Below are 21975 nucleotides of genomic sequence, written 5' to 3'. Positions count from 1 at the left end.
ACTGGTTTTTGCGCTTTTGTGTCATAAATTTTACTTTTGCAGATATCTTATACACCTTACTTGATATTAGATTTGCATGAAACAGTTATCTTTTAAAGGATTTTCTATTTTAACATTTAAAAAATATGTGTGGAGGATACAAATTCAGATTTCTTACATACATATATTGCGTAGTGGTGAAATCTAGGCTTTTAGTGTACCTATCACCTAAGTAGTGAACATTGTACCGAATCAGTAATTTTCCAACCCTCATCCCTCTCCTACCCTCCCACATTTTGTAGTCTCCAATGTCTGTTCTACTTTGTTTGTCTATGAGTACCCTTGTTTAGCTCCCACTTATAAGTGGCAATGTGTAGTATTTGACTTTCTCAGTTATTTCACTTAGGATAATGGCCTCAAGTTCCAATCATATTGCTGCAAAAGAGATTATTTCTTCTTTTTAGTGGTTGAGTAGTGTTCTATGGTATATGCATACTATATTTTTTAAATCCAATTCTCCATTGATTGACACAGGTTCATTCAATATGTTTGCTATTGTGAACAGTGCTACAATAAACATACAAGAGCATTTATCTTTTTGATATAATGACTTCTTTTTCAAAGGGATTTTTTTAGATGAGGAAAAATCTCTTTTATATTAACTCATGTTCTTTTAAGTACACCAAATTTCTATCTTGGTACAATTTTCCTTACACACGAAGGATTCTATTTGATACTTCTTGTAGTGCTGTTTAAAAGCCTTTATTTCACTTTAATTTTTGAAAGGCATTTTCCTTGAGGCCAGGTGCAGTGGCTCTTACCTATAATTCCATCACTGTGAGGCCAAGGTGGGAGAATTGCTCAAGGCCAAGAGTTTGAGACCAGCTTGGGCAATATAGCAAGGTCCTTTTTCTACAAATAATTTAAAAAATGAGCCAGGTGTGGTGGTACATATCTGTAGTCCTAGCTGTTCCAGCAGCTTAGATGGGAGAATCCCTTGAGTTCAGGAGTTCAAGGCTGCAGTGAGCTATGATTGTGCCACAGCACCCCAGCCTGAGCAACAGAGTGAGACCTACATCTTTTTGAGAAAGAAAAATAGATAAATAAAGATATTTTTCTTGAGCACTCCATGGATACAAAGAGTCAACTTTTCAATCCACAGTCAGTTGAATCTACAGATGCAGAATGCACAGATATGGAGGGCCAACTGTACTATGCCTTTTTTTTTTTTTTTTTCCTGACAGAGTCTCACTCAGTTGCCAGGCTGGAGTGCAGTGGCACAATCTTGGCTTACTGCAACCTCCACCTCCTGGGTTCAAGCAATTCTCCTACCTCAGCCTCCTGAGTAGATGGGATGACAGGTGTGTGCCACCACACCAAGCTAATTTTTGTATTTTTAGTAGAGAAGGGGTTTCACTATGTTAGCTAGGATGGTCTCAATCTCTTGACCTTGTGATCCACCCACCTTGGCCTTCCAAAGTACTGGGATTATAGGCATGAGCCACTATGCCATTTTATGTAAGGGACTGATGCATCCATAGACTTGGGTTCTCTAGGCATCCTGGAACCAATGTCCAGCAGATACTGAGGGACTACACTATAGAATTCTTAGCTGACAATTTTTCAGTGCTTTAAAGATACTGCTCCATTGTCTTCTGGCTTGCATTGCTTCTGATGAGAAGTCTATTGCTTTTCTTTTCTTTGTTGCTCTCTACATAATGTGTTTTGTTTTCTTCTATGGCTGCTTGTAAGATTTTTTTTTTTTTGCCTTATAGCTATTTAGTATAATGCGACTTTTGGGTGTTTTTTGGTTTTTTGTCTGTTTTTCTCTTCTTTCTTTCCTCCCCTTCCACCCTTGCTCCCCATTTAGATATGTTCACTTCCTTGCATTTGGTTATTGTTTTTATAAAATATGGAAAATATTCAACTATTCTCTAATAGTTTTTTTGTCCCTTCTTTTTGTAGGATTCCAATTACAGGTTAGTTTTGCTGCTTGATATTGTCTCCCAGCTCACAGATATTGTATTCATTTTTTTCTCTCTGGCCTTTATTTAAATAACTTCTATTATGTCTTCAATTTCATGAATCCTTTTATTTTAGGTCTAATCTACTGTTATTCCCATCAGTGTAATTTTTATTTCAGGTATTTTTCAACTCTAAAAGTTTAATTCAGATCTTTTTTTAAAAAAAATCTTTTATTTATTCGTAGTGCTGATTCTTTTCTCTGCCCTCCTTATTTATAAAGCCTGTTTTTATATTCTTATCTACTAAATCTATTATCTATGTTATTTGTGTTATTTTTTAATATGTTTCTGTGGATTGATTTTATTTTCTTATTATGGGTCATGTTGTCCTTTTTCTTTGCATGTCTGGTTATTTTTAGCAGATGGCAGACATTGTGAATTTTACATTTTTGGTTGCTGGATTTTTTTTTTTATTCCTTCAAATATTTTTGGTTGTTTTCCTGGCCTTAGTAGTTTCTAGATATTCATGAACTAATTAGTACTGAACTGAGAGCTTGAGGGGATTCCCCTACAGATTTCCAGAACTCTTTCTCTTTGCAGCTTCCTCCTCTCTATACTCAATTCCACACATCCTAGTTGCTTTGCTTCTGCAAACTCTAAACTCTTATCTTTTTCACCCAGCAAGACATGCAAGTTTTGTTTGTGTTCTTTTTCTCTGGAGTACAGCCTGAAAACTCTTCAGCCATGGGCTGGTGCATTAATAGGGTTCACCTCATTTGTTTCTCTTTGAGATTGCTGTCCTATATTGCCTGTTGTCCAGCATCTAAAATTTGTGTTACTTCATGAATTTTTGTTTTTCTAGTTTTTTAATATGGGAGAGTAATTCTGGTTTCTGTTATTCCTACATGACCAAAAGTGATTTGCCTTTTTTTTCTAAGTTACTAATACAAAGATAATTCTTACCTTTTAAGTTAGAGCATATTTTCTACACTTCGTTATATCCTATAGAGTTACATATTATGAGCAGAGTATATGGTGAAAGAGGATGAATTTTCATTTTCATATTATGTTGGGTCAAAGATTTTTTTTAAAGAGTCTTGCTTTCTATTTTAGAAGCAAAACGGACAAGTCGGTTTTTAAGTGGCATTATCAACTTTATTCACTTCAGAGAAGCATGCCGTGAGACGTATATGGAATTTCTTTGGCAATATGTAAGATTTAAATATGTTTTTAGATTACATGCCAGATCAGTAACATTATTTATGAAATTTTAATCTGTTTTGAAATGATTGTCACAGATAGCAAATTGCTGTATTGCCTTTAAAATTGAATTTATTTTTGTATTTATATAAACTTGCAGATTTTAGTTACTGGAAAGCATATCTCAGAGTGGGATTTTCTTTGAAATTTGGTAACATTATTGAGAGGCTGAGCTTTGTTGATTTTAAAATCTTATAGCAGATGCTTGTTTTCCTCTATTAGGAATTGTTAGAGAAGAGAATATTGATATGTTTACATTTTTTTCTTTGCAGTTTGCATAGATAATGTAGCTTTCATTACATATTTGAGGTTTATATTTGCCTTTTAAATAATGGCCTAATTGGACTGCTTGTCATGGTGTTTATCATGCTTGCCCAGTATTAAATTATAAGATTCAGTCCAAGGCAATCACTGTAACAGATGGAAACTCATTTTCCTTCTATCAACAATTTAGAGAATTTGGGAAGATTATGGGTCATCTGTGTGATTTCCCATTTGTCTTTAGTAATGGGGTACCATACTCTTAGAAAAGCACCAGAGTAACTCCAGACAATTAGACGCTAGGCTCCAGCTTCACTGAGCTATATAGATCAATACTTCTTTGAACAAATCATGCTAAGCTTATACCTTCTAAACATCATATAATCTTCAAAGTTTACCACATTCATGTGCTGACATACACACACCCTCATAACTTTGCTTGGTTAATTACTCCACTATCTTTAAGACACAGCTCAGACATGTATCACCTCTACAAAGCCCTATCACCCTTCTTCCCAGCCATTACCCAAGATGTCACTCTTGTTTGTTCCCATTATATTAAAAATAACAAGCTATTTTGTGGGTTTTTATTCATGTATCTGACTCTTCAAGGAGACTTAGCTACTTAAGTTCAAGACCTATATGTTAGTCTTCTTGAGAATTCTCAGTACCGAGCTCAGGGCCTATGATGAGAACTCAACATTTGTGTTAAGTAAAGAAATTCCTAATTCATTTGTCATGAAGGCCTAACTCTATCTTAAATTTCTTATTTCTGATGGTTAAAACTATAGTGTGAGTAAGCATTTTGGACACACTGATTTTGTGGAAATGCACTAATATGAGATTATTAAAATTGCTTTAATAGAAATCCTCTGCGGACAAAATGCAACAGTTAAACGCTGCACACCAGGAGGCATTAATGAAACTAGAGAGACTTGAGTAAGTGGGAGATTTACAAGTAAGATAAATGCAATTTCACAATGCAAAATGAATTGTAAGTAGTATTGCAACCTTATAGTTCACCTTAAGTCTCTGTTGTCTTCCATAATAAATAGCAGAGTATTTGAGTTTGCCTTTTCTCAAAAAAAAAAAGAAAAAGAAAAACTAGTTTTTCTTCTAACTCTTAACTATGTAATACATTCTTTAGCTTTTTTTGTTGTTGTTAATGTGTTAGCCTGACTTGTTTAAAGTCATTAGCTTACTCTCCTAATTTATATCTGGAATATTGTCTTACGTAGCTGAGCAATAATTGAACTATCTTCCTTCAGATCAGTTGATTCCATCAAATGTTTACTTCTACAACAGAGTTTTTTGTTTATTTGTGTTGTTTTTCACTTATAGGTAATATAGGGGAAAGAATCACTCAACAGTTGTGATTTCTTGGCCTTCCTTATATATATATTGATTTTGAGCAGGATTTTAAAAATGTCTTCTAATTTGTAGATGTCTTTGAGGTTATCTATTTCAGGTGAGAGATTTTTCTAACCTGCCCCTGGTTAACACTGCCTTTATAGGCAGCAGTAAGCTGAAAAGACTGGGGACAGGCAGACATTAGACGACAAAAGGGTAAAAGATACCACAAACTCAATCAAAAGAAGAATGACAAGGTGGAGAGAATATTTTCAGTACATGCCAGAAAGCAAATATTACAAATGTGATAAATTCGAGTTGTAATATTTCTAATATACAAAGCAGCCCTACAAACTGATAGGAAAAGGATTACTTTAAAAAAAGAGACAAAGGCTATAAACAGTTTATAAAAACAGCTAATATATCAGATAGGCAAAATTATTTGAAAGCATTCATATAGAAGAGACTTGAACATGTGTAAGTGTTGTGAGGAAGGACTAGTGGCAGAAGAATGGATGACATGAGAGTAAGAGATGTGAGGCGATGATAACCAGCGTAGAGGAGATCAGCATTGTTACCAGGAGGAATGCTATATGCATTTTAGTAGGAGTGAAGTTAGAGAAAGTAGGTATGTGTGTGGATGGATCCATAGATTTTATGACAGAAAACTGAAGGAGCTCATTTGATTTTTATTTTCGCCCTGTAGTAGAGACCAGGTCATTCAGTTTAAATGGTTGTCACATGAAAGGGTGTAATTCAGAAACATAAAAGTAGACAATTTCTTCATCTAAGTTATTGGAGGACAGGTATTTCATTTTAGCCTTTCAAAAGTGAAGAACTCAATAAACAGTATTTTAATCTATTTCGCTGTCAAGTTCTGTTCCAGTTGAAGAGCAAGAAGAGTTCAAGCAACTTTCAGATGATATTCAGGAGCTGCAGCAATCACTAAATCAGGATTTTCATCAAAAAACGGTATCTGTTGTGAGGCACCTTAAAATTAAAAAAATAAAATGTGTTTGTAGATGTGGTGGGACATATGGTGGAGGCAACAGAACACTGCATTCTCTATTACTAAAGAAAAAGAATATATTTCTGTGCTCATTTGTACCCCTTATAATGGATACATACTGCTCTCAACCATCTAGAACCATGATGATTTTTGTTGCCGAAGTTTTTTGTTATCTTATTGAATAGAATTTTTTAGGGTTCTTCTAGGTCTAATTTCACTGCTTTCAAACCATGCATTGTGGCACCCTTGATACTGCAGTAAACCCTGAAGAATGCCTCCAAATATCTTAAATTTTCAAGAGAAACACTGTGGTAGTCAGCATCTGTCATATCCTTCTTGAATTCAAGGTAGCTCAGTTTCAGTATTTGGTTACATTTTTTTCATACCTTGTGAAGCTGGGTTTTGGCATTGCTGTGATAAAAGCAAGTGCAATGTAAAAATCATTGTAGCACAGTAAATGAGAATATCTATATCCAATCTGAAATATACACTCCAAGGTACGTGAATTTATGCAGTGCCTAATAGGTACATACATCTAATTAAGAACTTGAGGTTATTTAAGGACAAAATAAAAATTTTTCTTTCAACTTATATATGTATTATTTTTCAAAGGGCTACAACGTTAGGACATAAACACTTATACCATTATTTGGACTTAACTACTTAGTAAAGGAAGTCTTAGATTGTTCTTTTGGCTTAGGAACATCATGAACAGAGAAAGTTTGAAGAATAGCTGATCTAACACACTTGACTCCTTTCTTACCTTAATTTTATGAGACAACAGTGAGTGGCTAAATCTAAATGTTTTGAATCATTATAAAACATTTGTTTGCTTTTTCCCTTAGATAGTACTGCAAGAGGGAAATTCCCAAAAGAAGTCAAATATTTCAGAGAAAACCAAGCGTTTGGTAAACATCTTTTCTTTTCACTAGCTTTTAGAGTTTGAATATATATTGTGTTGAAGAGTATTTAGCTGTGTGTGTTATAGTCAAATGTTTCTCCCTTTTTCCCCTGAAAATGAAACTGTCTTTTTCAACTTAAATATAAGAGCTGACTATTGTTTTATAAAATATCAAAACACAGAAATGTATGAAGAAAGTAAAAATCACCTGAAAGCTCACTATACAATCTGATATATATCAAAGATTGTATTTCCCATGCAAATGTAAATATACATGTGTAATTTTACATAAATGATATTATGCTCAATATATCTTACCTGCTTTTTTCCTCACTTAGCAATATAGTACAGTTATGAGTTTTAAATAGATCCTCATTATATTAATGCTTGCATCTAGTTGTACATTATATGTATGTGCTATCATATAGATCCTTTTAATCCCCTATTGATAGACTTTTACATTGTTTCTAATTTTTTGCTATTAAACAGAAATATATGTGTATGTGTATTATATGCATACATATGTACATACATATATCTGCAATAGGCTGCTTTTATTTAAAATAAATTTTTTGTTTAGGATTTCTGGATCATAGGAAATACACATGTAAAATTGACCAATGCAGCCAAACTGATTTCTAGAAAGATACCAATTTATATTCCCACCATTAGAACATGAGACTGTCCCTTTTTCTACACCCTTGCCAAAATTGGATGTTTTCAGGTTTTTAAAATCTTTGTTACTTTTATATTGAAAAAAAAATCTTGTTTTAATTTAATTCTTTTAATTCTAGTGATTTTAGCCATCTTGCTCAGTGATTTCTTGTATTTCTTATTTTGTAAATTACTTGTTTGTGTACCTTGCTTATTTATTTATTTAATATTTTTGAAACGGAGTCTCACTCTTTTGCCCAGGTTGGAGTACAGTGGCCCAATCTCAGCTTACTGTAACCTCCACCTCCTGAGTTTAAATGATTCTCTTGCCTCAGCCTCCAGAGTAGCTGGGATTACAGGTTTCCACCACCATGCCCAGCGAATTTTTTTGTATTTTTAGTAGAAGTGGGGTTTCACCATGTTGGCCAGGCTGATTTTGAACTTCTGACCTCAAGTGATCCGCCCTCCTTGGCCTCCCAAAGTGCTAGAATTACAGGCGTGAACCACAGCACCTGGTCGCTTATTTATTTTTTAAGAAACTCCATGAATTAGGGATTTTAGTTTTCTTTTTATTTTTCTTTCAAATTTATAATTTTTTTCCATTAAAAGTTTTATGTTTTTATGTAGTAAAATTTGTAGATATGGCCTTTATGGTTTTTGGCTTTAATTCTGTGTACAGAAAGGCCTACCCCATTCATCAGATTATTTTTTTAATACTATATTTTCTCATTGTATTTTTATAGTTTTCTTATTATTTTAACATGTATACTTTAGATCCTTGAGAAACTTACTCTGGTATTATATTTTTCTTATTTTTCCACCATTTTTTTTTTTTTAATTGGCAAATGCTTTCATCTGAGTAGTACTTACTATGGCTCCATTTTATTATTTACTTGTTTCTGTCCCATTTAAATCCAAGTTAAAATAAGCACTTCGTACTTAATCAAGTTTAGACCTCTTATAAAGGGAGAAAAGTGATGAAAGTTAACAGTATTGTAAGGCAAATAACCTCTAATCTTGTAGAGCATTAAAAGAGAATAGTGTGGTGGTTTGCAGAACTCTAAGAATAAAATAACAAAATATACAGAAGTTATGGGAATGCATTAATATCTAACATTCAGTTTTGGCCTATGAGTTAGCTGATCAAAAAGTAAGAATCTTTTTTCTTTTTTTTAAGTTAAAAATACTTAGGCAAATTACACAAGCCATACTGTAATACATTCCTGTTATGAAATAGTCTCTCTTTACATAGACATATACATACATATATATGTTTATATAGAGAGGGGAGTATACATACATACATATATATATGTAGAGAGAGAAGGGTACAAAATGTGAAAGGTCTTCTCTCAGTCCATTTTACCTTGAGGTAATACTTTGCCCTTTTTTCATGACATTGTATGCATATACATATAGATGCACATAATCATGTGTCACTATTTTGTTGTTCTGTTTCTATGGAAATGTATTTGTGTTATATGTTGATCTGTAAATTTGTTCTTTGACTTAATAATTCTGGAAAATCTTTCTTGTCAGTACATTGAGTCATAGAGGGTCCAAAAACAATGTAAATACAACTTACCAACAAATATCTGGGAAGAAAATTCATAGAATTTTTTTTTGACATAGTTTCAGACTTACAACAAATTTTCAAGAGGATTTCCAGTTATCCTTCACTTTGATTCTTTGAATAGTTACATTCAATTTTGAAATTCAGGAGAAGGGAATTGTTTTGATTCAGCAAGCATGTATTCTGCACCTTCTCAGTGCTGTAATTTGTTTGGGTACTGGGAGAACCAAAATAATTTTTCACAACTCCAGTTTGCTCAATTTTGGAAGACATGTCAAATATATAATTATAGAGTTGCATGTGCAATAATTGTGCTATTTAAAGAAGAAATGTAGAGAAAATGGGAGCAGGATTTTGAGGGATCAATACAAATTTAGCAGGCGGACAGGAGTGATGATATTCTAGGAGGACCCTACTGGTCAAAGAAAGATCACTTATATTTGTCTAAACATAAGATTAGTATTACCAGTTTATAGGGTGCAGTACAGAACTGGTGGGAGATGCAACGAGACAGGAAGAGAGTAAGAGCCGTGTAATGAAAGGCTTTGACTGTGCTGTTAAAGAGTTTGATCTTTGGCCTGTAGACAAATGTGAGCAATGAAGTAGGTAAGTGATGAGTTCAGAATTTAATTTTAATCCCATTACAGAGAACGTGCACCTAATTTCTTTGTTCTTTTCCATTAGAAGAATGGTAAATTGCCAAGTTTATTCTTATATCTAATATATAAAAATTTTTTCTCAACAGAATGAACTAAAATTGTCAGTTGTTTCTCTGAAAGAAATACAAGAGAATTTGAAAACAAAAATTGTGGATTCTCCAGAGAAGCTGAAGAATTATAAAGAAAAAATGAAAGATACAGTCCAGAAGCTTAAAAGTGCCAGGGTGAGTTTTCTTTTTATGTTAATGCTTTTGTATCTTTTTAAAAACAAAATTTTAGCAAGTTCTTGTTTAATTTATTTGTTAATTTTGGATTTCTGAGTTATCTATACTTCTCTTCCTCTTAAACTTTTTTGACATTTTTAATCTGTAGCTTTTCTCTAGAGTGGATATGGGGAAAATAGAATTTCAAGACATTTGTTCAATTATGAACAGTTTTTTGAGTCTTTGCTCTGGGAGATCAAAACAGAAATGCTGTGTCCTTGTGAGACTTAATTACTTTATTACAAGGGAGAAAGGTATTAAATGATTTTACAAACGATTATAGATTACAATATATAACAAAATATAAGGTATACACATGTGTGCAGATGGGGTATATGAGAAATCTCTGTGCCTTCTGATTAATTTTGCTGTGAATGTCAAACTAATGGAAAAATGAAAATCTATTAATAGTATCAGAAAGAGAGGAAAGAAAGTATAGAGTGCTTTGAAATAATGTAATAATGGGAGCCCAGTTTAGTCTTGGACTGGAAGTACAGGTGGAAGAGGGACGGAAGACTGCTACCATTCTTCAGATGGTAACATTAAAAAAAAAAGACACTTCTTTTTAAACATAGCAGTACCAAGGCCCAATTCATTGTGTATGAAAGAACATTCAAGGCAGAGGAAACAGCATATGTGAATTCTGTGGGGCAGTAGGGAGTAAGGTATGTTCAGGATTATGGGTTATTATAGGAGATGGATTGGCGTGGTGCAAAACAAATTTAGAAGTGGGTAGATAATTTAGCATCTTTTGTAAAGCAAGGTTTTGAAACTACTAATTTTAAAAACATTTGTGGTTTATCTTTGAATTTGTTATCTAATTCATTCTTGAAAGTTAAGATTATCACACAAAAATAGACAAAGATCACCAGAACAGAAATGAGAACCCAGAAATAGGTTTGAGTATTAATGAGAAAAGGAAGGTTTATTTAAGAAACAGTTCTGGCTCAATTAGCTATTCTTCTAGAAGAAAAGGGAGTTGGGCCTACACTTTGCTCTTTTACAAAAATAAATTTTATATGGACTAAAAATTTACATTAAAAATTTTAAGTTTTACAGATTTTAGGAGAACATTTATATAATCTTGGACTGGAATAGATTTTTAAAATTAAGATTAGAAACAAAATCTATACAGAAAAGTAGACATGTTAGAACACAATTACAGTGCATATGAAAGGTAGAGGCATTATATCCATGATTTGCAAAGAGTATTTACAAATTAGTAAGAAAAAGGTAAAAAATAAGGTAGAACAAGGGATAGGCTGGTGGGGTAAGGGAAGGAGTCTTTGTATTGTTGCCATAGTTGTGGTAAATATATGTTCATTTTGCAATTTTAGAAGAGGAGTTAATCTTTTTAAAAGAATTAGCTGTAGTAGTGGTATTTTACAAATGAATAGGAAGATTATAAACGAGTAATATGATTGATTGCCCAGGAGTAATCAGAAATAGTTTGAGTATTGGCAAAATATTTTAATATCATCATGAATAACTTTTGGAAGGTATTTCAGTGAGTAATTTAGTAAAATTGTGGTAATTTTCCTTTGTTTGAAGATACTTGGCAATTAAAAAACAATTACTTGTGCTTAAACACATGTCAGTAATAGTGCTGTATTATTGACCTAGAAATTTAATTGTTCCCTGCTCTTAAGGTTTCAGTATTAAATGCAGAAATTATTTAAGAGCAAACAAATTGATATTACTGCACCTTCATAAAGAAGAATATCAAACTATTGTCTTTGTTTTTTGTCTTTCAAAGCAAGAAGTGGTAGAGAAATATGAACTCTATGGAGACTCAGTTGACTGCCTGCCTTCATGTCAGTTGGAAGTGCAGTTATATCGAAAGAAAATACAGGACCTTTCAGATAATAGGGAAAAATTAGCCAGTATCTTAAAGGAGGTTTGTATTATGTGGAATGTTTATGTCTTCATTATATAACAGCTTACTACAGTTCCTTGGAGTTTGCTTTCACTTTTTGTTACTGTTTTCCTAAAGAATAGCAGGGTCATTCTACGATATAATAGATGTGGCGGTGTATGCCACGAAAAGACATTTTTCTTTTTAAACACAGCAGTTACAAGACCCAATTTTTAACCTTCAGATGAAATCAATAATAACTAACTTAGCACATTGCCATGTGCATTTTGGAAAATAGTACAGTAGCTCCTCTTTATCCTCAGGGGATTCATTTCAAGACCCACAGGGGCTGCCTAAAACTGTGGATAGTAACAAACCCTATATATATGTTTTTTCTTACAGATATATACCTATAATAAAGTTTAATTTAAAACTTAGGCACAGTAAGAGATTATCAATAATTACTAATGAAAGAACATTTATAGCAATATACTGTAATAAAAGTTATGTGAACGTGGTCTCTCTCTTATAATATCTTATTGTGCTATACTCACCCTTCTTCTTGTGATGATATGAGATGATAAAATGCCCGCATAAAAATTTGAAGTGAGATATTATTAGGCTACCATTAATCTTCTGACCATACATCAGAGTAAGGATCATCTGCTTCAGGTGATCCTAGATCCTCAAGGCACTCTGATGTCAACAGTTGGATGTTGATGACTAAAGAGCAAGTAGTGTATGTGCATGAATGTGCTGGGCAAAGCGATGAGTCACTTCCTTGGTCAGTGCTGGTCATGGTGACTCAAGCCTGTAATCCCAACACTTTGGGAGGTTGAGGCATGAGGACCATTGAGGCCAAGAGTTGGAGACCACCTTGAGCAACATAGCAAGATGCTATCTCTACAAAAAATTTAAAAAGCCAGCTATGATGGCACAGGTCTGTAGTCCCAGTCACTTGGGAGTCTGAGGTTTGAGGATCACTTAAACTCAGGAAATTAAGACTGCAGTGAGCTATGATCATTCCACTGCACTCCAGTCTGGGTGACAGAGTGAGGCTCCATCTCAAAAGCACACACACACACCCCCTTAGAGTGGGATGGAGTATGATGGTGCCAGATTTAATCACACTACTCAGAACAGCACACAGTTTAAAACTGATGAATTGTTTATTCATCATACTTTCTGTTTAATATTTTTGGACCGCAGTTGACCACGGGTAACTATGACCATGGAAAATGAAGCCATGGATAAGGGGAACTACTGACATGGGATTTTAAATTTGTTCTACCAGTTGGAAATGATACTAACATCAGAAAGAAAGTTCCAACTTAGTGTCCAACACTGAATATAGGACTTACAGAGAAATTTAAAGTTTACGACATAGTCTTCTACCCTCAAGAAATGAGAGCTAATGGCAGATTCACAGGCTACAAGCTTGAAAATCCTTTTTCACTTCTTAACTTGCTCCGGGATCACTAACATTACATTTGTTAAACAATTTCTTTTTTGAGATAAGTAGGAATGAGAAGGTGAGAGTGCCCCAGGCATGCTTTCCTAACTACACAGTCCCCTCATCCACCATCCAGTCACCCAAAATGATTACTGCTTTGAATTGCTTCTAGCACCTACCCTTTTCCCTTTATTTTTACTACTTTAGTTCAGATCCTAAACCCCTCAACTTTAATATCTTGGCTAATCTTAGTTCAGATCCTAAGCCCCTCAACTCTAGTCTCTTAGCTAATCTTCTTCGCATGTCTCCCTTTCAGTCTGTGTTGATACAATAACATGGTGAAAACACCTCTCTAGTTGTCATGTCCTTTGTCAGTATCTCCAGTGCCTCCCTGTTGTCTCTTGATTCATCTGCATTTTTCTGCTGGGTTTTCAGGCTTTAAAGAATTTTATCTCTTTTTAAAATTGTGTTTAATTATAGTTCATCCTAGAAAATACTCTCTCTTTGTATTTATAAATCCTAATTGGTTATATTGACTTTTAATACTTCTTATAAAACACAGAGCCTGAACTTGGAGGACCAAATTGAGAGTGGTGAGTCAGAACTGAAGAAATTGAAGACTGAAGAAAATTCATTCAAAAGACTGATGATTGTGAAGAAGGAAAAACTTGCCACAGTACAGTTCAAAATAAATAAGAAGCACGAAGATGTTAAGCAATACAAACGCACAGTAATTGAGTATGAAGTTGTTTTCAATTTTAGTGTATTAGAAAATGATTATGAAAAGCAAATACATTCCCCCTCACCCCCCAGGATTTCAAAACTTCTGTATTTTCAAAGAGCTTAAACAGTTTTATCTTTATTTCACTTTTAGTTGACTAAAACAGATGAGTTAATTATGAAGCTTATACTTCCAGGTTAGATTTCGAGGTATCTTAGCTATTTTTTTCTAGATACACAGTTCCAATTTCTTTGCATCGTTCTTCAGAATGGCTCTGATGCTACTGATTATTTCAGTGCACTTTAGAGATAGTGGTCTAGACTTGCATCAGAATGAACTAACTGGCCTATCTTATAGTCCAGCTGGTCTGTAGAGTTACAGCATTTGTGTTTTGACAAAAAGTCTTATATTTAGGTAAGATGTAATACTTTACTAAGAATATAAGTATATTTTTAGCTGGTATGTTGGGGTACTTTATTGGTAAAGTACCCATCCGTTTTAAGAATGTGTTTTCAAAATATCTGCCCCAGATATGTCTGATGTCAGTCCTTCAGTTCCTAAAAGGTACGTTAGAGATTATCTTAGTATTTCCTTCAAGCTTCCTCGTGGAGATGAAAAAGGACAGAACATGAGGATTTTGTATTTGTTGCCAAACTGCCTTGTAGAAAAGTTAAACTGATTCACATTCCCACCAACAGTACCTAAGTGTGTACAACTGGAGAAATGTAACTTAAAAATCTTCATTTTAAAAATTTATTTATTTACTCATTCGCTAACCCACCAATGAGATAAAAAATCTCATTAATAGGAGAAACAGTTCACTCTATGTTATGATGTGATTATATCACCGTACTTTCGGGGTTTTGTGCATTTGCTTTTATATCTTGAGAAGAGTTTTAGGTTTGTCAAATACACATGGTCACTTTGGAATCAAAACTAGAATTGTGTTTGCCTTTTTAATTGCTAAAGAGGATTAAATATTAGCTGTCTCTATTTTCTTTTAGGGATTGCAATAAAGTTCAAGAAAAAAGAGGTGCTGTCTGTAAGCAAGTAACCACAATTAATCAAGAAATCCAGAAATACAAATTTGAAATTCAACAACTAAAAGATGCTACTGAAAGGGAGAAACTGAAGTTCCAGGTGAATATGTGTTCATAAAAAGTTAATTTCAGATTATCTCATATGTATTTGAGTTGTTAACCCAAACAAAACAGCTTACTTGGTCTCTGTGTGTAATGAGACTTAATGATACCTAAAATTTTTTACTCTTTATTTTTGTTTTGAATATATCTGCGTAAAGCTGCATAAATAGTCCTAAGTTTAATGAGACCAGGCATCTTGTCTCCTACATTTTTATCTTTAAAAATGCTAGTACAATGCTAAACATAAAATGTTTACCTGTTTCTATCCTTTTAATTGCCAATGTCTCTAACAAGTAGTCTATTACTGATATATTAATTATATATTTATTCTCTCCTTAACTTTTGAAGTTTGATTTATATCTTCAAGAGTGTTCCACCAGAGCAATTGTTCAAAATGCTCTGTCAGAAGTTACCAAAAAAAAAAAATCACTATTTATTATGCAAATTTCCCTAGCCTCTTTTTTCTTCATTCTTCATCTTGTCTACATTGACTCCTTAGATAGAGGTTTCCAAAACCTCTGATACCTGTTAAATATTTAAACATTTGCTGTCATTACTTTCTGCCATCCACACCCAATTTGTAAAAATTCTTAAAGAGCCACAATGGACAATTCCCTTATCTTATCCCCCTGAAAGATTATGTTGTTAAAACTTGCACATGTGAGCATTATCTCAAGGCTACTTTAAAAAGGAAGGAAAGAAAAAGGAATGGAGCAGGGAAAGGAAGAGGAAACCAAAAGTAAAAGAAAATAAAATGGTTGGGATTTCCTTTCCATGGTCTTCCCAATATACTGACCTGCTTTTTTTCCGTTTTTTTTTTTTTCCTCCTATACTTCAACTACTTTTCTTTTTCTGCCTCTTAACTGGATATTCACCAAGATTCAGTCGTTCTGGCTTGGTGATTAGAAAGACTTAGCAGAATTTAATTCTGCTTTTTTTTTTTGAGACAGTGTTTTGCTCTTGTTGTCCAGGCTGGAGTGCAATGGTGTGATCTCGGCTCACTACAACCTCCACCTCCAGGGTTTAAGCAGTTCTCCTGCCTCAGTCTCCCAAGTAGCTGGGATTACAGGCGTGCGCCACCATGCCCAGCTAACTTTTTTTAAAAATATATTTTTAGTAGAGACGGGGTTTCTCCATGTTGGTCAGGCTAGTCTCGAACTCCTGACCTTGTGATCCACCTGCCTTGGCCTCCCAAAGTGCTGGGATTATAGGAGTGAGCCACCATGCCCGGCCTAATTCTGCTTCTTAACCAAATCAAATCAAAAAATATTTATGTGTTATCACATGGTCTAGGAACATTTAGTGAACCAGTAACTAACAAATTAGTAACCAGTTACTAACTCAAATTCAAGGTACCTTTGTCTATCAGTCATAAGAGATACCCATGCCATCTTATATTACTTTGAGTTTTGTGCAGGTATGTCCAGTTACATTTTCCATTTCTTGACAATAGTAATTGTGTATTGTTAACCTGAGCATATCATGTCAAACCATGCCTAGAAAGGCCTTATGTATAGTATGCTTTCTATGAATATTTATAAAATTGAAAGGTCATCGAGCATAGTGTTTATTAAAACTATATTGTATATTAGAATTCAGTGAGGAATTTTAAAGTGAACAAATCCTCACCCAAACACACTGATTAGAAACTCCAGCAATGGGGCCCATGCTTTTTTAATGTGGCATTTGAGAACCACTGATAGGTTTTGCTTAATCGTTTTCAGTGGTATAGTGCTCGTGGGCTACTCAAGCTCTTCTGCTAGGGCAATTTTAATTGTTAAAATTCTGTCTCTTATTTTGGGTTTAAAATATTTATTTCTGTACTCTGTAGTCAGCTTGGATCTTCTCTCTGAAGCAAAGGTGTACCCTTTTATGCTTACTAATCCTTCAGACATTTGAGGATAATGATCATGGTTTCTTTCAGCCTTCTCATATTTAGGATAATTAGTACCAGATTTCCACCATTCTTCATGTAGCTTCATTTTCAGATTTATTACTGTCTTGTTTACTGTCACCTCTGTTTCCTACCTGTCATTATTCATAAGATTTAGAACCCAGTGCTAAACACAGTCTTCCAAAATAATCATGTAACCAGCCAGACACAAAGCACATTTTTAATGAAGCATAATATTGGGTCAGATTTTTAGCAGCAGCATCTTGCCCTTGACTCATATTGACCTTGTGATCAACGAAAGGACTCCTGTCTTTTCCACATACATTTCTCCCATGTTAAAAGTTTTTCACCATACATTAGTGCAACTGTTACTTTTAATTCAGAATTTTACTGTTTTAGGTTTTATTTATTTCAACCTAGATTTCAAAAATGTCAAGGTCAGTTTAAATCTATCAGTCAGTCCTCCACCTTTAACTATTTCTCATTGCTTAGTGTCACCTGCAGATTTGATCAGCATGCCTTATTCTTCAAAATAAAAATGTTTACTAGAACAAGGCCCTTTGCTGCATTGTAGTTTTTTCCTCAGAGAGGCATAGAACTATTGATCAAAACTTTGGGTACAATTGTTCAACTTGGTAAGTTGTTCTTACCTACCTTGATTCAGGCTACATTGTGATAATCCATTTGTTACACAAATGGAAAGGTCTCTAAATACTTTGGTAAAATCAAATACTTATTGTTAAAGAACTCTCCTTAGCTTACTTCATAATCATCCTTCATGAAAAGAAAAATAGGATATGTTATGATTGCCAAATTGTTCTTTGTACAGTTCTTTTGCATTTTGTGATTGTCATAGTTTTTTTTTCATTAAATGTTCATTTCCATAGATAATTTATCTCTTCTAGTTTCAATTATTATCTTCATTTGTATAGCTTTCAAAAATCTATGTTTCTTGTTCTGGCCACTCACAACAAAAATAATATTTTTAAATTATATTCAACATTTTCCCACATCTGACCTCTTCTTCACTTTCTGTCTTTCCCTTTTCTTTTTCTCTCTTTTGCTCAACTTCATACATTTCTTTATATTTCTCAATGGCATCATCATTTTCTATAACAAAGATTGAAATTTTGGACTTGGGAGCTTTAGATAATCCTGACATTCAGATAATCACCAAGTTAATTTCATGATTGCTTTTACATGGTGGTATTCTTCATACATGTGCATAGCCCTTTATACATACAGAGCTCTTACTGTTATGCATCACCTAATTTTGTAGTAGTCATGGATTGCAGCCACATTTGCTAAGTTTCCTTGACTTTAAATTCTTCTGCATCAAATATGCCTTGAATATTAAGTACTACCACATTCATCCTGCTAAAATATTATTCTCAATACTACACTTTCTTGCTTAAATAAAGAGCCATTTTCTTTCAGTTCATTCATTCATCCATCCAGTCAGTATTTCAACAAATGGCCTATATATCTACTGGCTGTCAGCTTCACACTTGATTCAGAGAGTAAGTTGTAAACAAGGCAGGAATGATTTCTACTTCTAGGACTTTAAAAATTTTATATCTAAGCTAATCATTTCCATTGTTTAAGGTCTAGTAGAAATTATGTCTTTCACATAACTTTGACTGCTTTCAAGTATATTTCTCTCCTCTATTAAATACTATTTCACTTTCAGTCTATTCCAAATAATCTGAATCTGTGCTGTCCAGTGAGGAGCTATTAGTAATATATGGCTATTTACATTTAAATTAATTACCATGAAATGAAGTAAAAAATTTTGTTCCTTTTTTGCACTAGCTATATCTCAGGTGCTCAATATCCAATCTTGTATGTTCATTTAGGAAAGAAAGCATAATTGGTATATTTCATTGTACTATTGTACTATTTACAGTGCTACTTATACAAAGTACTCAATAATATATTTGGTTGATTAATTTATACTTACATGATAAATGGCTACACTGGCTATAAGACTCCATTGATAGTGTATAATCTTAAAAATTTATGATTTGAAAAGTTATCTAGACTGACACTATCCAGCAGAACTTTCTGCTGTAATGAGAATGTTCTTCTGTATTGCTCAGTACTATAGCCAGTAGGCACATGTGGCTGTTGAGTCCTTGACATGTGGCTAGTGTAACTGAGGAACTGAATGTTTAATTTCATTTGATTAAATTATATTAAACTTAAGTAGCCACATGTGTCTAGTGGTTGCTATATTAGACAGCACAGAACTAGCCTTTGAGCTTAAAAATATTTAACTTCGATGAGGCCATCACAGTAAGACTTACTTATTACATGTGAATTAGGGTGGATTCACATTATAAAATTCCACTTTGATGTAGAATTTAATTGAAAATGCAAAAATACGTAATATTTGTCAGGGCTATGATCTGTCACCATTAAACATCTTGTGAGGGTTGGCTTAGAACTTCAAATATTTTTGCCTCTGTGCCTGTGCCACTGGAATTGGGCCTTAATGTGTCATTCAGTTATTGTGGCTCTACCAGCAGGATTTTTCTGCTCTTTGAGAGTGTATTTGTTCTCAAAAGGAAAGTGTTCCTTTGGGTATTTTGAAATGGTTGGTTCAGATACATACAGATTGTATATCTTAATTTAGTCACACTTCGTTTTGATAGTTTCTCATAAGTAATATCTTTCTACCAAATTTATTCAGCTTTCTTTTTAATATGAATAAACATACACCCCTATAGAACTGGAAAGTTAAATTGATCTATAGCTGGTGAATGTGCTGATTTTTTTCTAATGGCATTCACACAAGCTAGCAACTAATTCACCTTATTTTTCCTACAAGATTTAAGAAATAAAGCCTTCAAAAATTTTGATTTATTTTCCTAATGGTTCATATCCAATCATAGTTGTAGTAATTTGATACCTGCTTAGATCTCAGAAATCTAAACACACTTTTCTATTTTTGTTTTAGCATTTAAAAACTGTGTTTGGATTTTTGGAGAATGTGTAGTCTTAAGCATGTATTTACATTCACTTAATCTGTAGTAATAGTTCTCAAACTTGTATAGGTGGCAGAGTTGCTGGAATAGTGTTCTTTTTTTGGGACACTGAATTTATACTATATCAAATGATGATCTATGTAATTTATTCAAAATCAGATAGTATCTTTAATAGAATTTAAACTAAGATAAGTAGTTGCCAAAATAATAGGCTCAAGAACAATTTAGTAGGAGAGACACTTAAAATTGAGAACATTGTATTCATTTACTGCTTTTCTTCCCCCATTGGAAAAAGGTGGCTATTTTATTTCAGTGGCAAAACACAGCCTGTAACCTTGTAAATAAAATACCAGTTTCTTGGGTATTATGTGTATTATAGTTCAAGAATTGTTTTGTCTAAGAGTAATGAATAATGAAAGGAGGATCAATATTATATTTGGCAAGCATGATATAGAAGAAAATGTGTAGAGATGAATTTGTTTATTTATAAAAATTGTTCTTTTATGTTTTTAAATTCTTAGCACATCCATATAGACTTGAACTATCTGCTCAGTTTATTCAAACTCTAAAAGGTATTAATATATTTTTCAGTCCTATAGATTGCTTATTAAATCTGTTTGCATACCTTTTAAATGGTAATCAGGGTTAAATACAGAGAGCATAATTATCTACAGTAATATAGTTATTTTCCATGTTTAATATGAAAGCTCTAACGTAAAATTATTCCTTGATGATTATAAATATGTTTGTTCTTAATGTATTAGAATCCTAACCATTGTCTCATGTCTCTCTGCTTTGTTTTTTTTAAGTAGCAGACTTTTTTTGATGTGTTTGCACAGCTTACAGAATGAATTTTTCATAAAAGCAGACATAGACATGCACATTTGTATGTGTATGCCTAGGAGTTTAGGCTTTAAAATATTAATAAATGTGAATAAACTTGGAATTCTTGTAACTCATTTTTAGTTGAAGCTGTTGCATGGAATAATTATTATTCTGTTTTATTTTCTACTTAGGAAATATTTCTAAACTTGAAAACTGCTTTGGAGAAATACCACGAAGGTATTGAAAAGGCCACAGAGGACTCTTATGCTAAGATAGATGAGAAGACAGTTGAACTGAAGAGGAAGATGTTCAAAATGTCAACCTGACTAACAAAAGTACACTTCTTTTTATAAATGGCTTGCCATCTTTTAATTTTCTATTTAGAAGGATAATAGTTAAGTTGAAGCGAATGAAACTATCAGAAGTACCAAATAATGTTGGCTTCATCAGTTTTTATATACTCTCATAAGTAGTTAATAAGATGAATTAGGCTTTTAAAAATTTATAATTAAAATAATTGTACAACTATTCATGTCTCTACTTTGCCCCTTGTTGTAAATAGTTTGAGTGAAACAAACTAGTTAACTTTTAAATATATATGTTTTTTTCTGTTACTATCATGGCTGTTGTTTTGTTTATTGACACAGAGAGTTTTGGCATTATTCAGTCCAGACTGTGCCCTCAGCATTGTGGTCGGGATCTCATTTGATACTTACTTAAGCTATTCTAGGTAGATATTTTTATCACTACTTAATAGATGAAGTAATTATAAAGGTCCTAAAAGATCAAATAGCTGAAGCAAAATTTGAACTGCGGTCTGTATGATACTGAAGTCTAGAATGTTTTAATGTACCACACTTATCAAGGTAGTTATTAGAAAGAGAAAGTTGGAGTCTAGTAGTTGATTTCATTGATGCCACTGGTATTTTTTTTTAAGAAAAATGAGTTAAAATGTGTAAAGTGACTAGAACAGTGCCTAGCATATAGTAAACACTCGATAGCTATTATCTATTAATATTTAAAGTCATGGAAGCTCCAGGTACTTTGCTCTTTGTCACAGATAATGAAAGTTACTTTAGGGAGCAATCAGGCTTTCAATGAAAGGCAAAGCCCTGAAATGGGAGGAGCAGCAAAATCTGGGTGTTCAGGGAAGAACAAATGGTGTTACAGAATAGAGCTATTGCCTTGTCTCTTCCTAGCTTCTCTTTAAATATTCATCAATTTT

General features: G+C 33.3%; 1 protein-coding gene across 1 annotated transcript in view; it reads left to right on the top strand.

The window, feature by feature from the left end:
* NUF2 (NUF2 component of NDC80 kinetochore complex) overlaps positions 1–21365 on the top strand; it is a 34335-nt gene extending 12970 nt beyond the window's left edge. Inside the window, exons 6-14 of the mRNA XM_032291549.1 lie at positions 3057–3154; positions 4330–4403; positions 5690–5786; positions 6669–6731; positions 9697–9834; positions 11630–11770; positions 13744–13919; positions 14907–15042; positions 20942–21365. Of these exons, the coding sequence (XP_032147440.1) occupies positions 3057–3154; positions 4330–4403; positions 5690–5786; positions 6669–6731; positions 9697–9834; positions 11630–11770; positions 13744–13919; positions 14907–15042; positions 20942–21076 (1058 nt within the window). The 3' untranslated portion in view covers positions 21077–21365. The remainder of the gene's footprint in view (positions 1–3056; positions 3155–4329; positions 4404–5689; positions 5787–6668; positions 6732–9696; positions 9835–11629; positions 11771–13743; positions 13920–14906; positions 15043–20941) is intronic.
* The last annotated feature ends 610 nt before the right edge of the window (positions 21366–21975 follow it).

Source organism: Sapajus apella, unplaced genomic scaffold (genome assembly GCF_009761245.1).
Source record: "Sapajus apella isolate SASKATOON/1434 unplaced genomic scaffold, GSC_monkey_1.0 scaffold25, whole genome shotgun sequence".
Taxonomy (NCBI): domain Eukaryota; kingdom Metazoa; phylum Chordata; class Mammalia; order Primates; family Cebidae; genus Sapajus; species Sapajus apella.
This window is presented reverse-complemented; position numbering and strand designations above follow the sequence as displayed.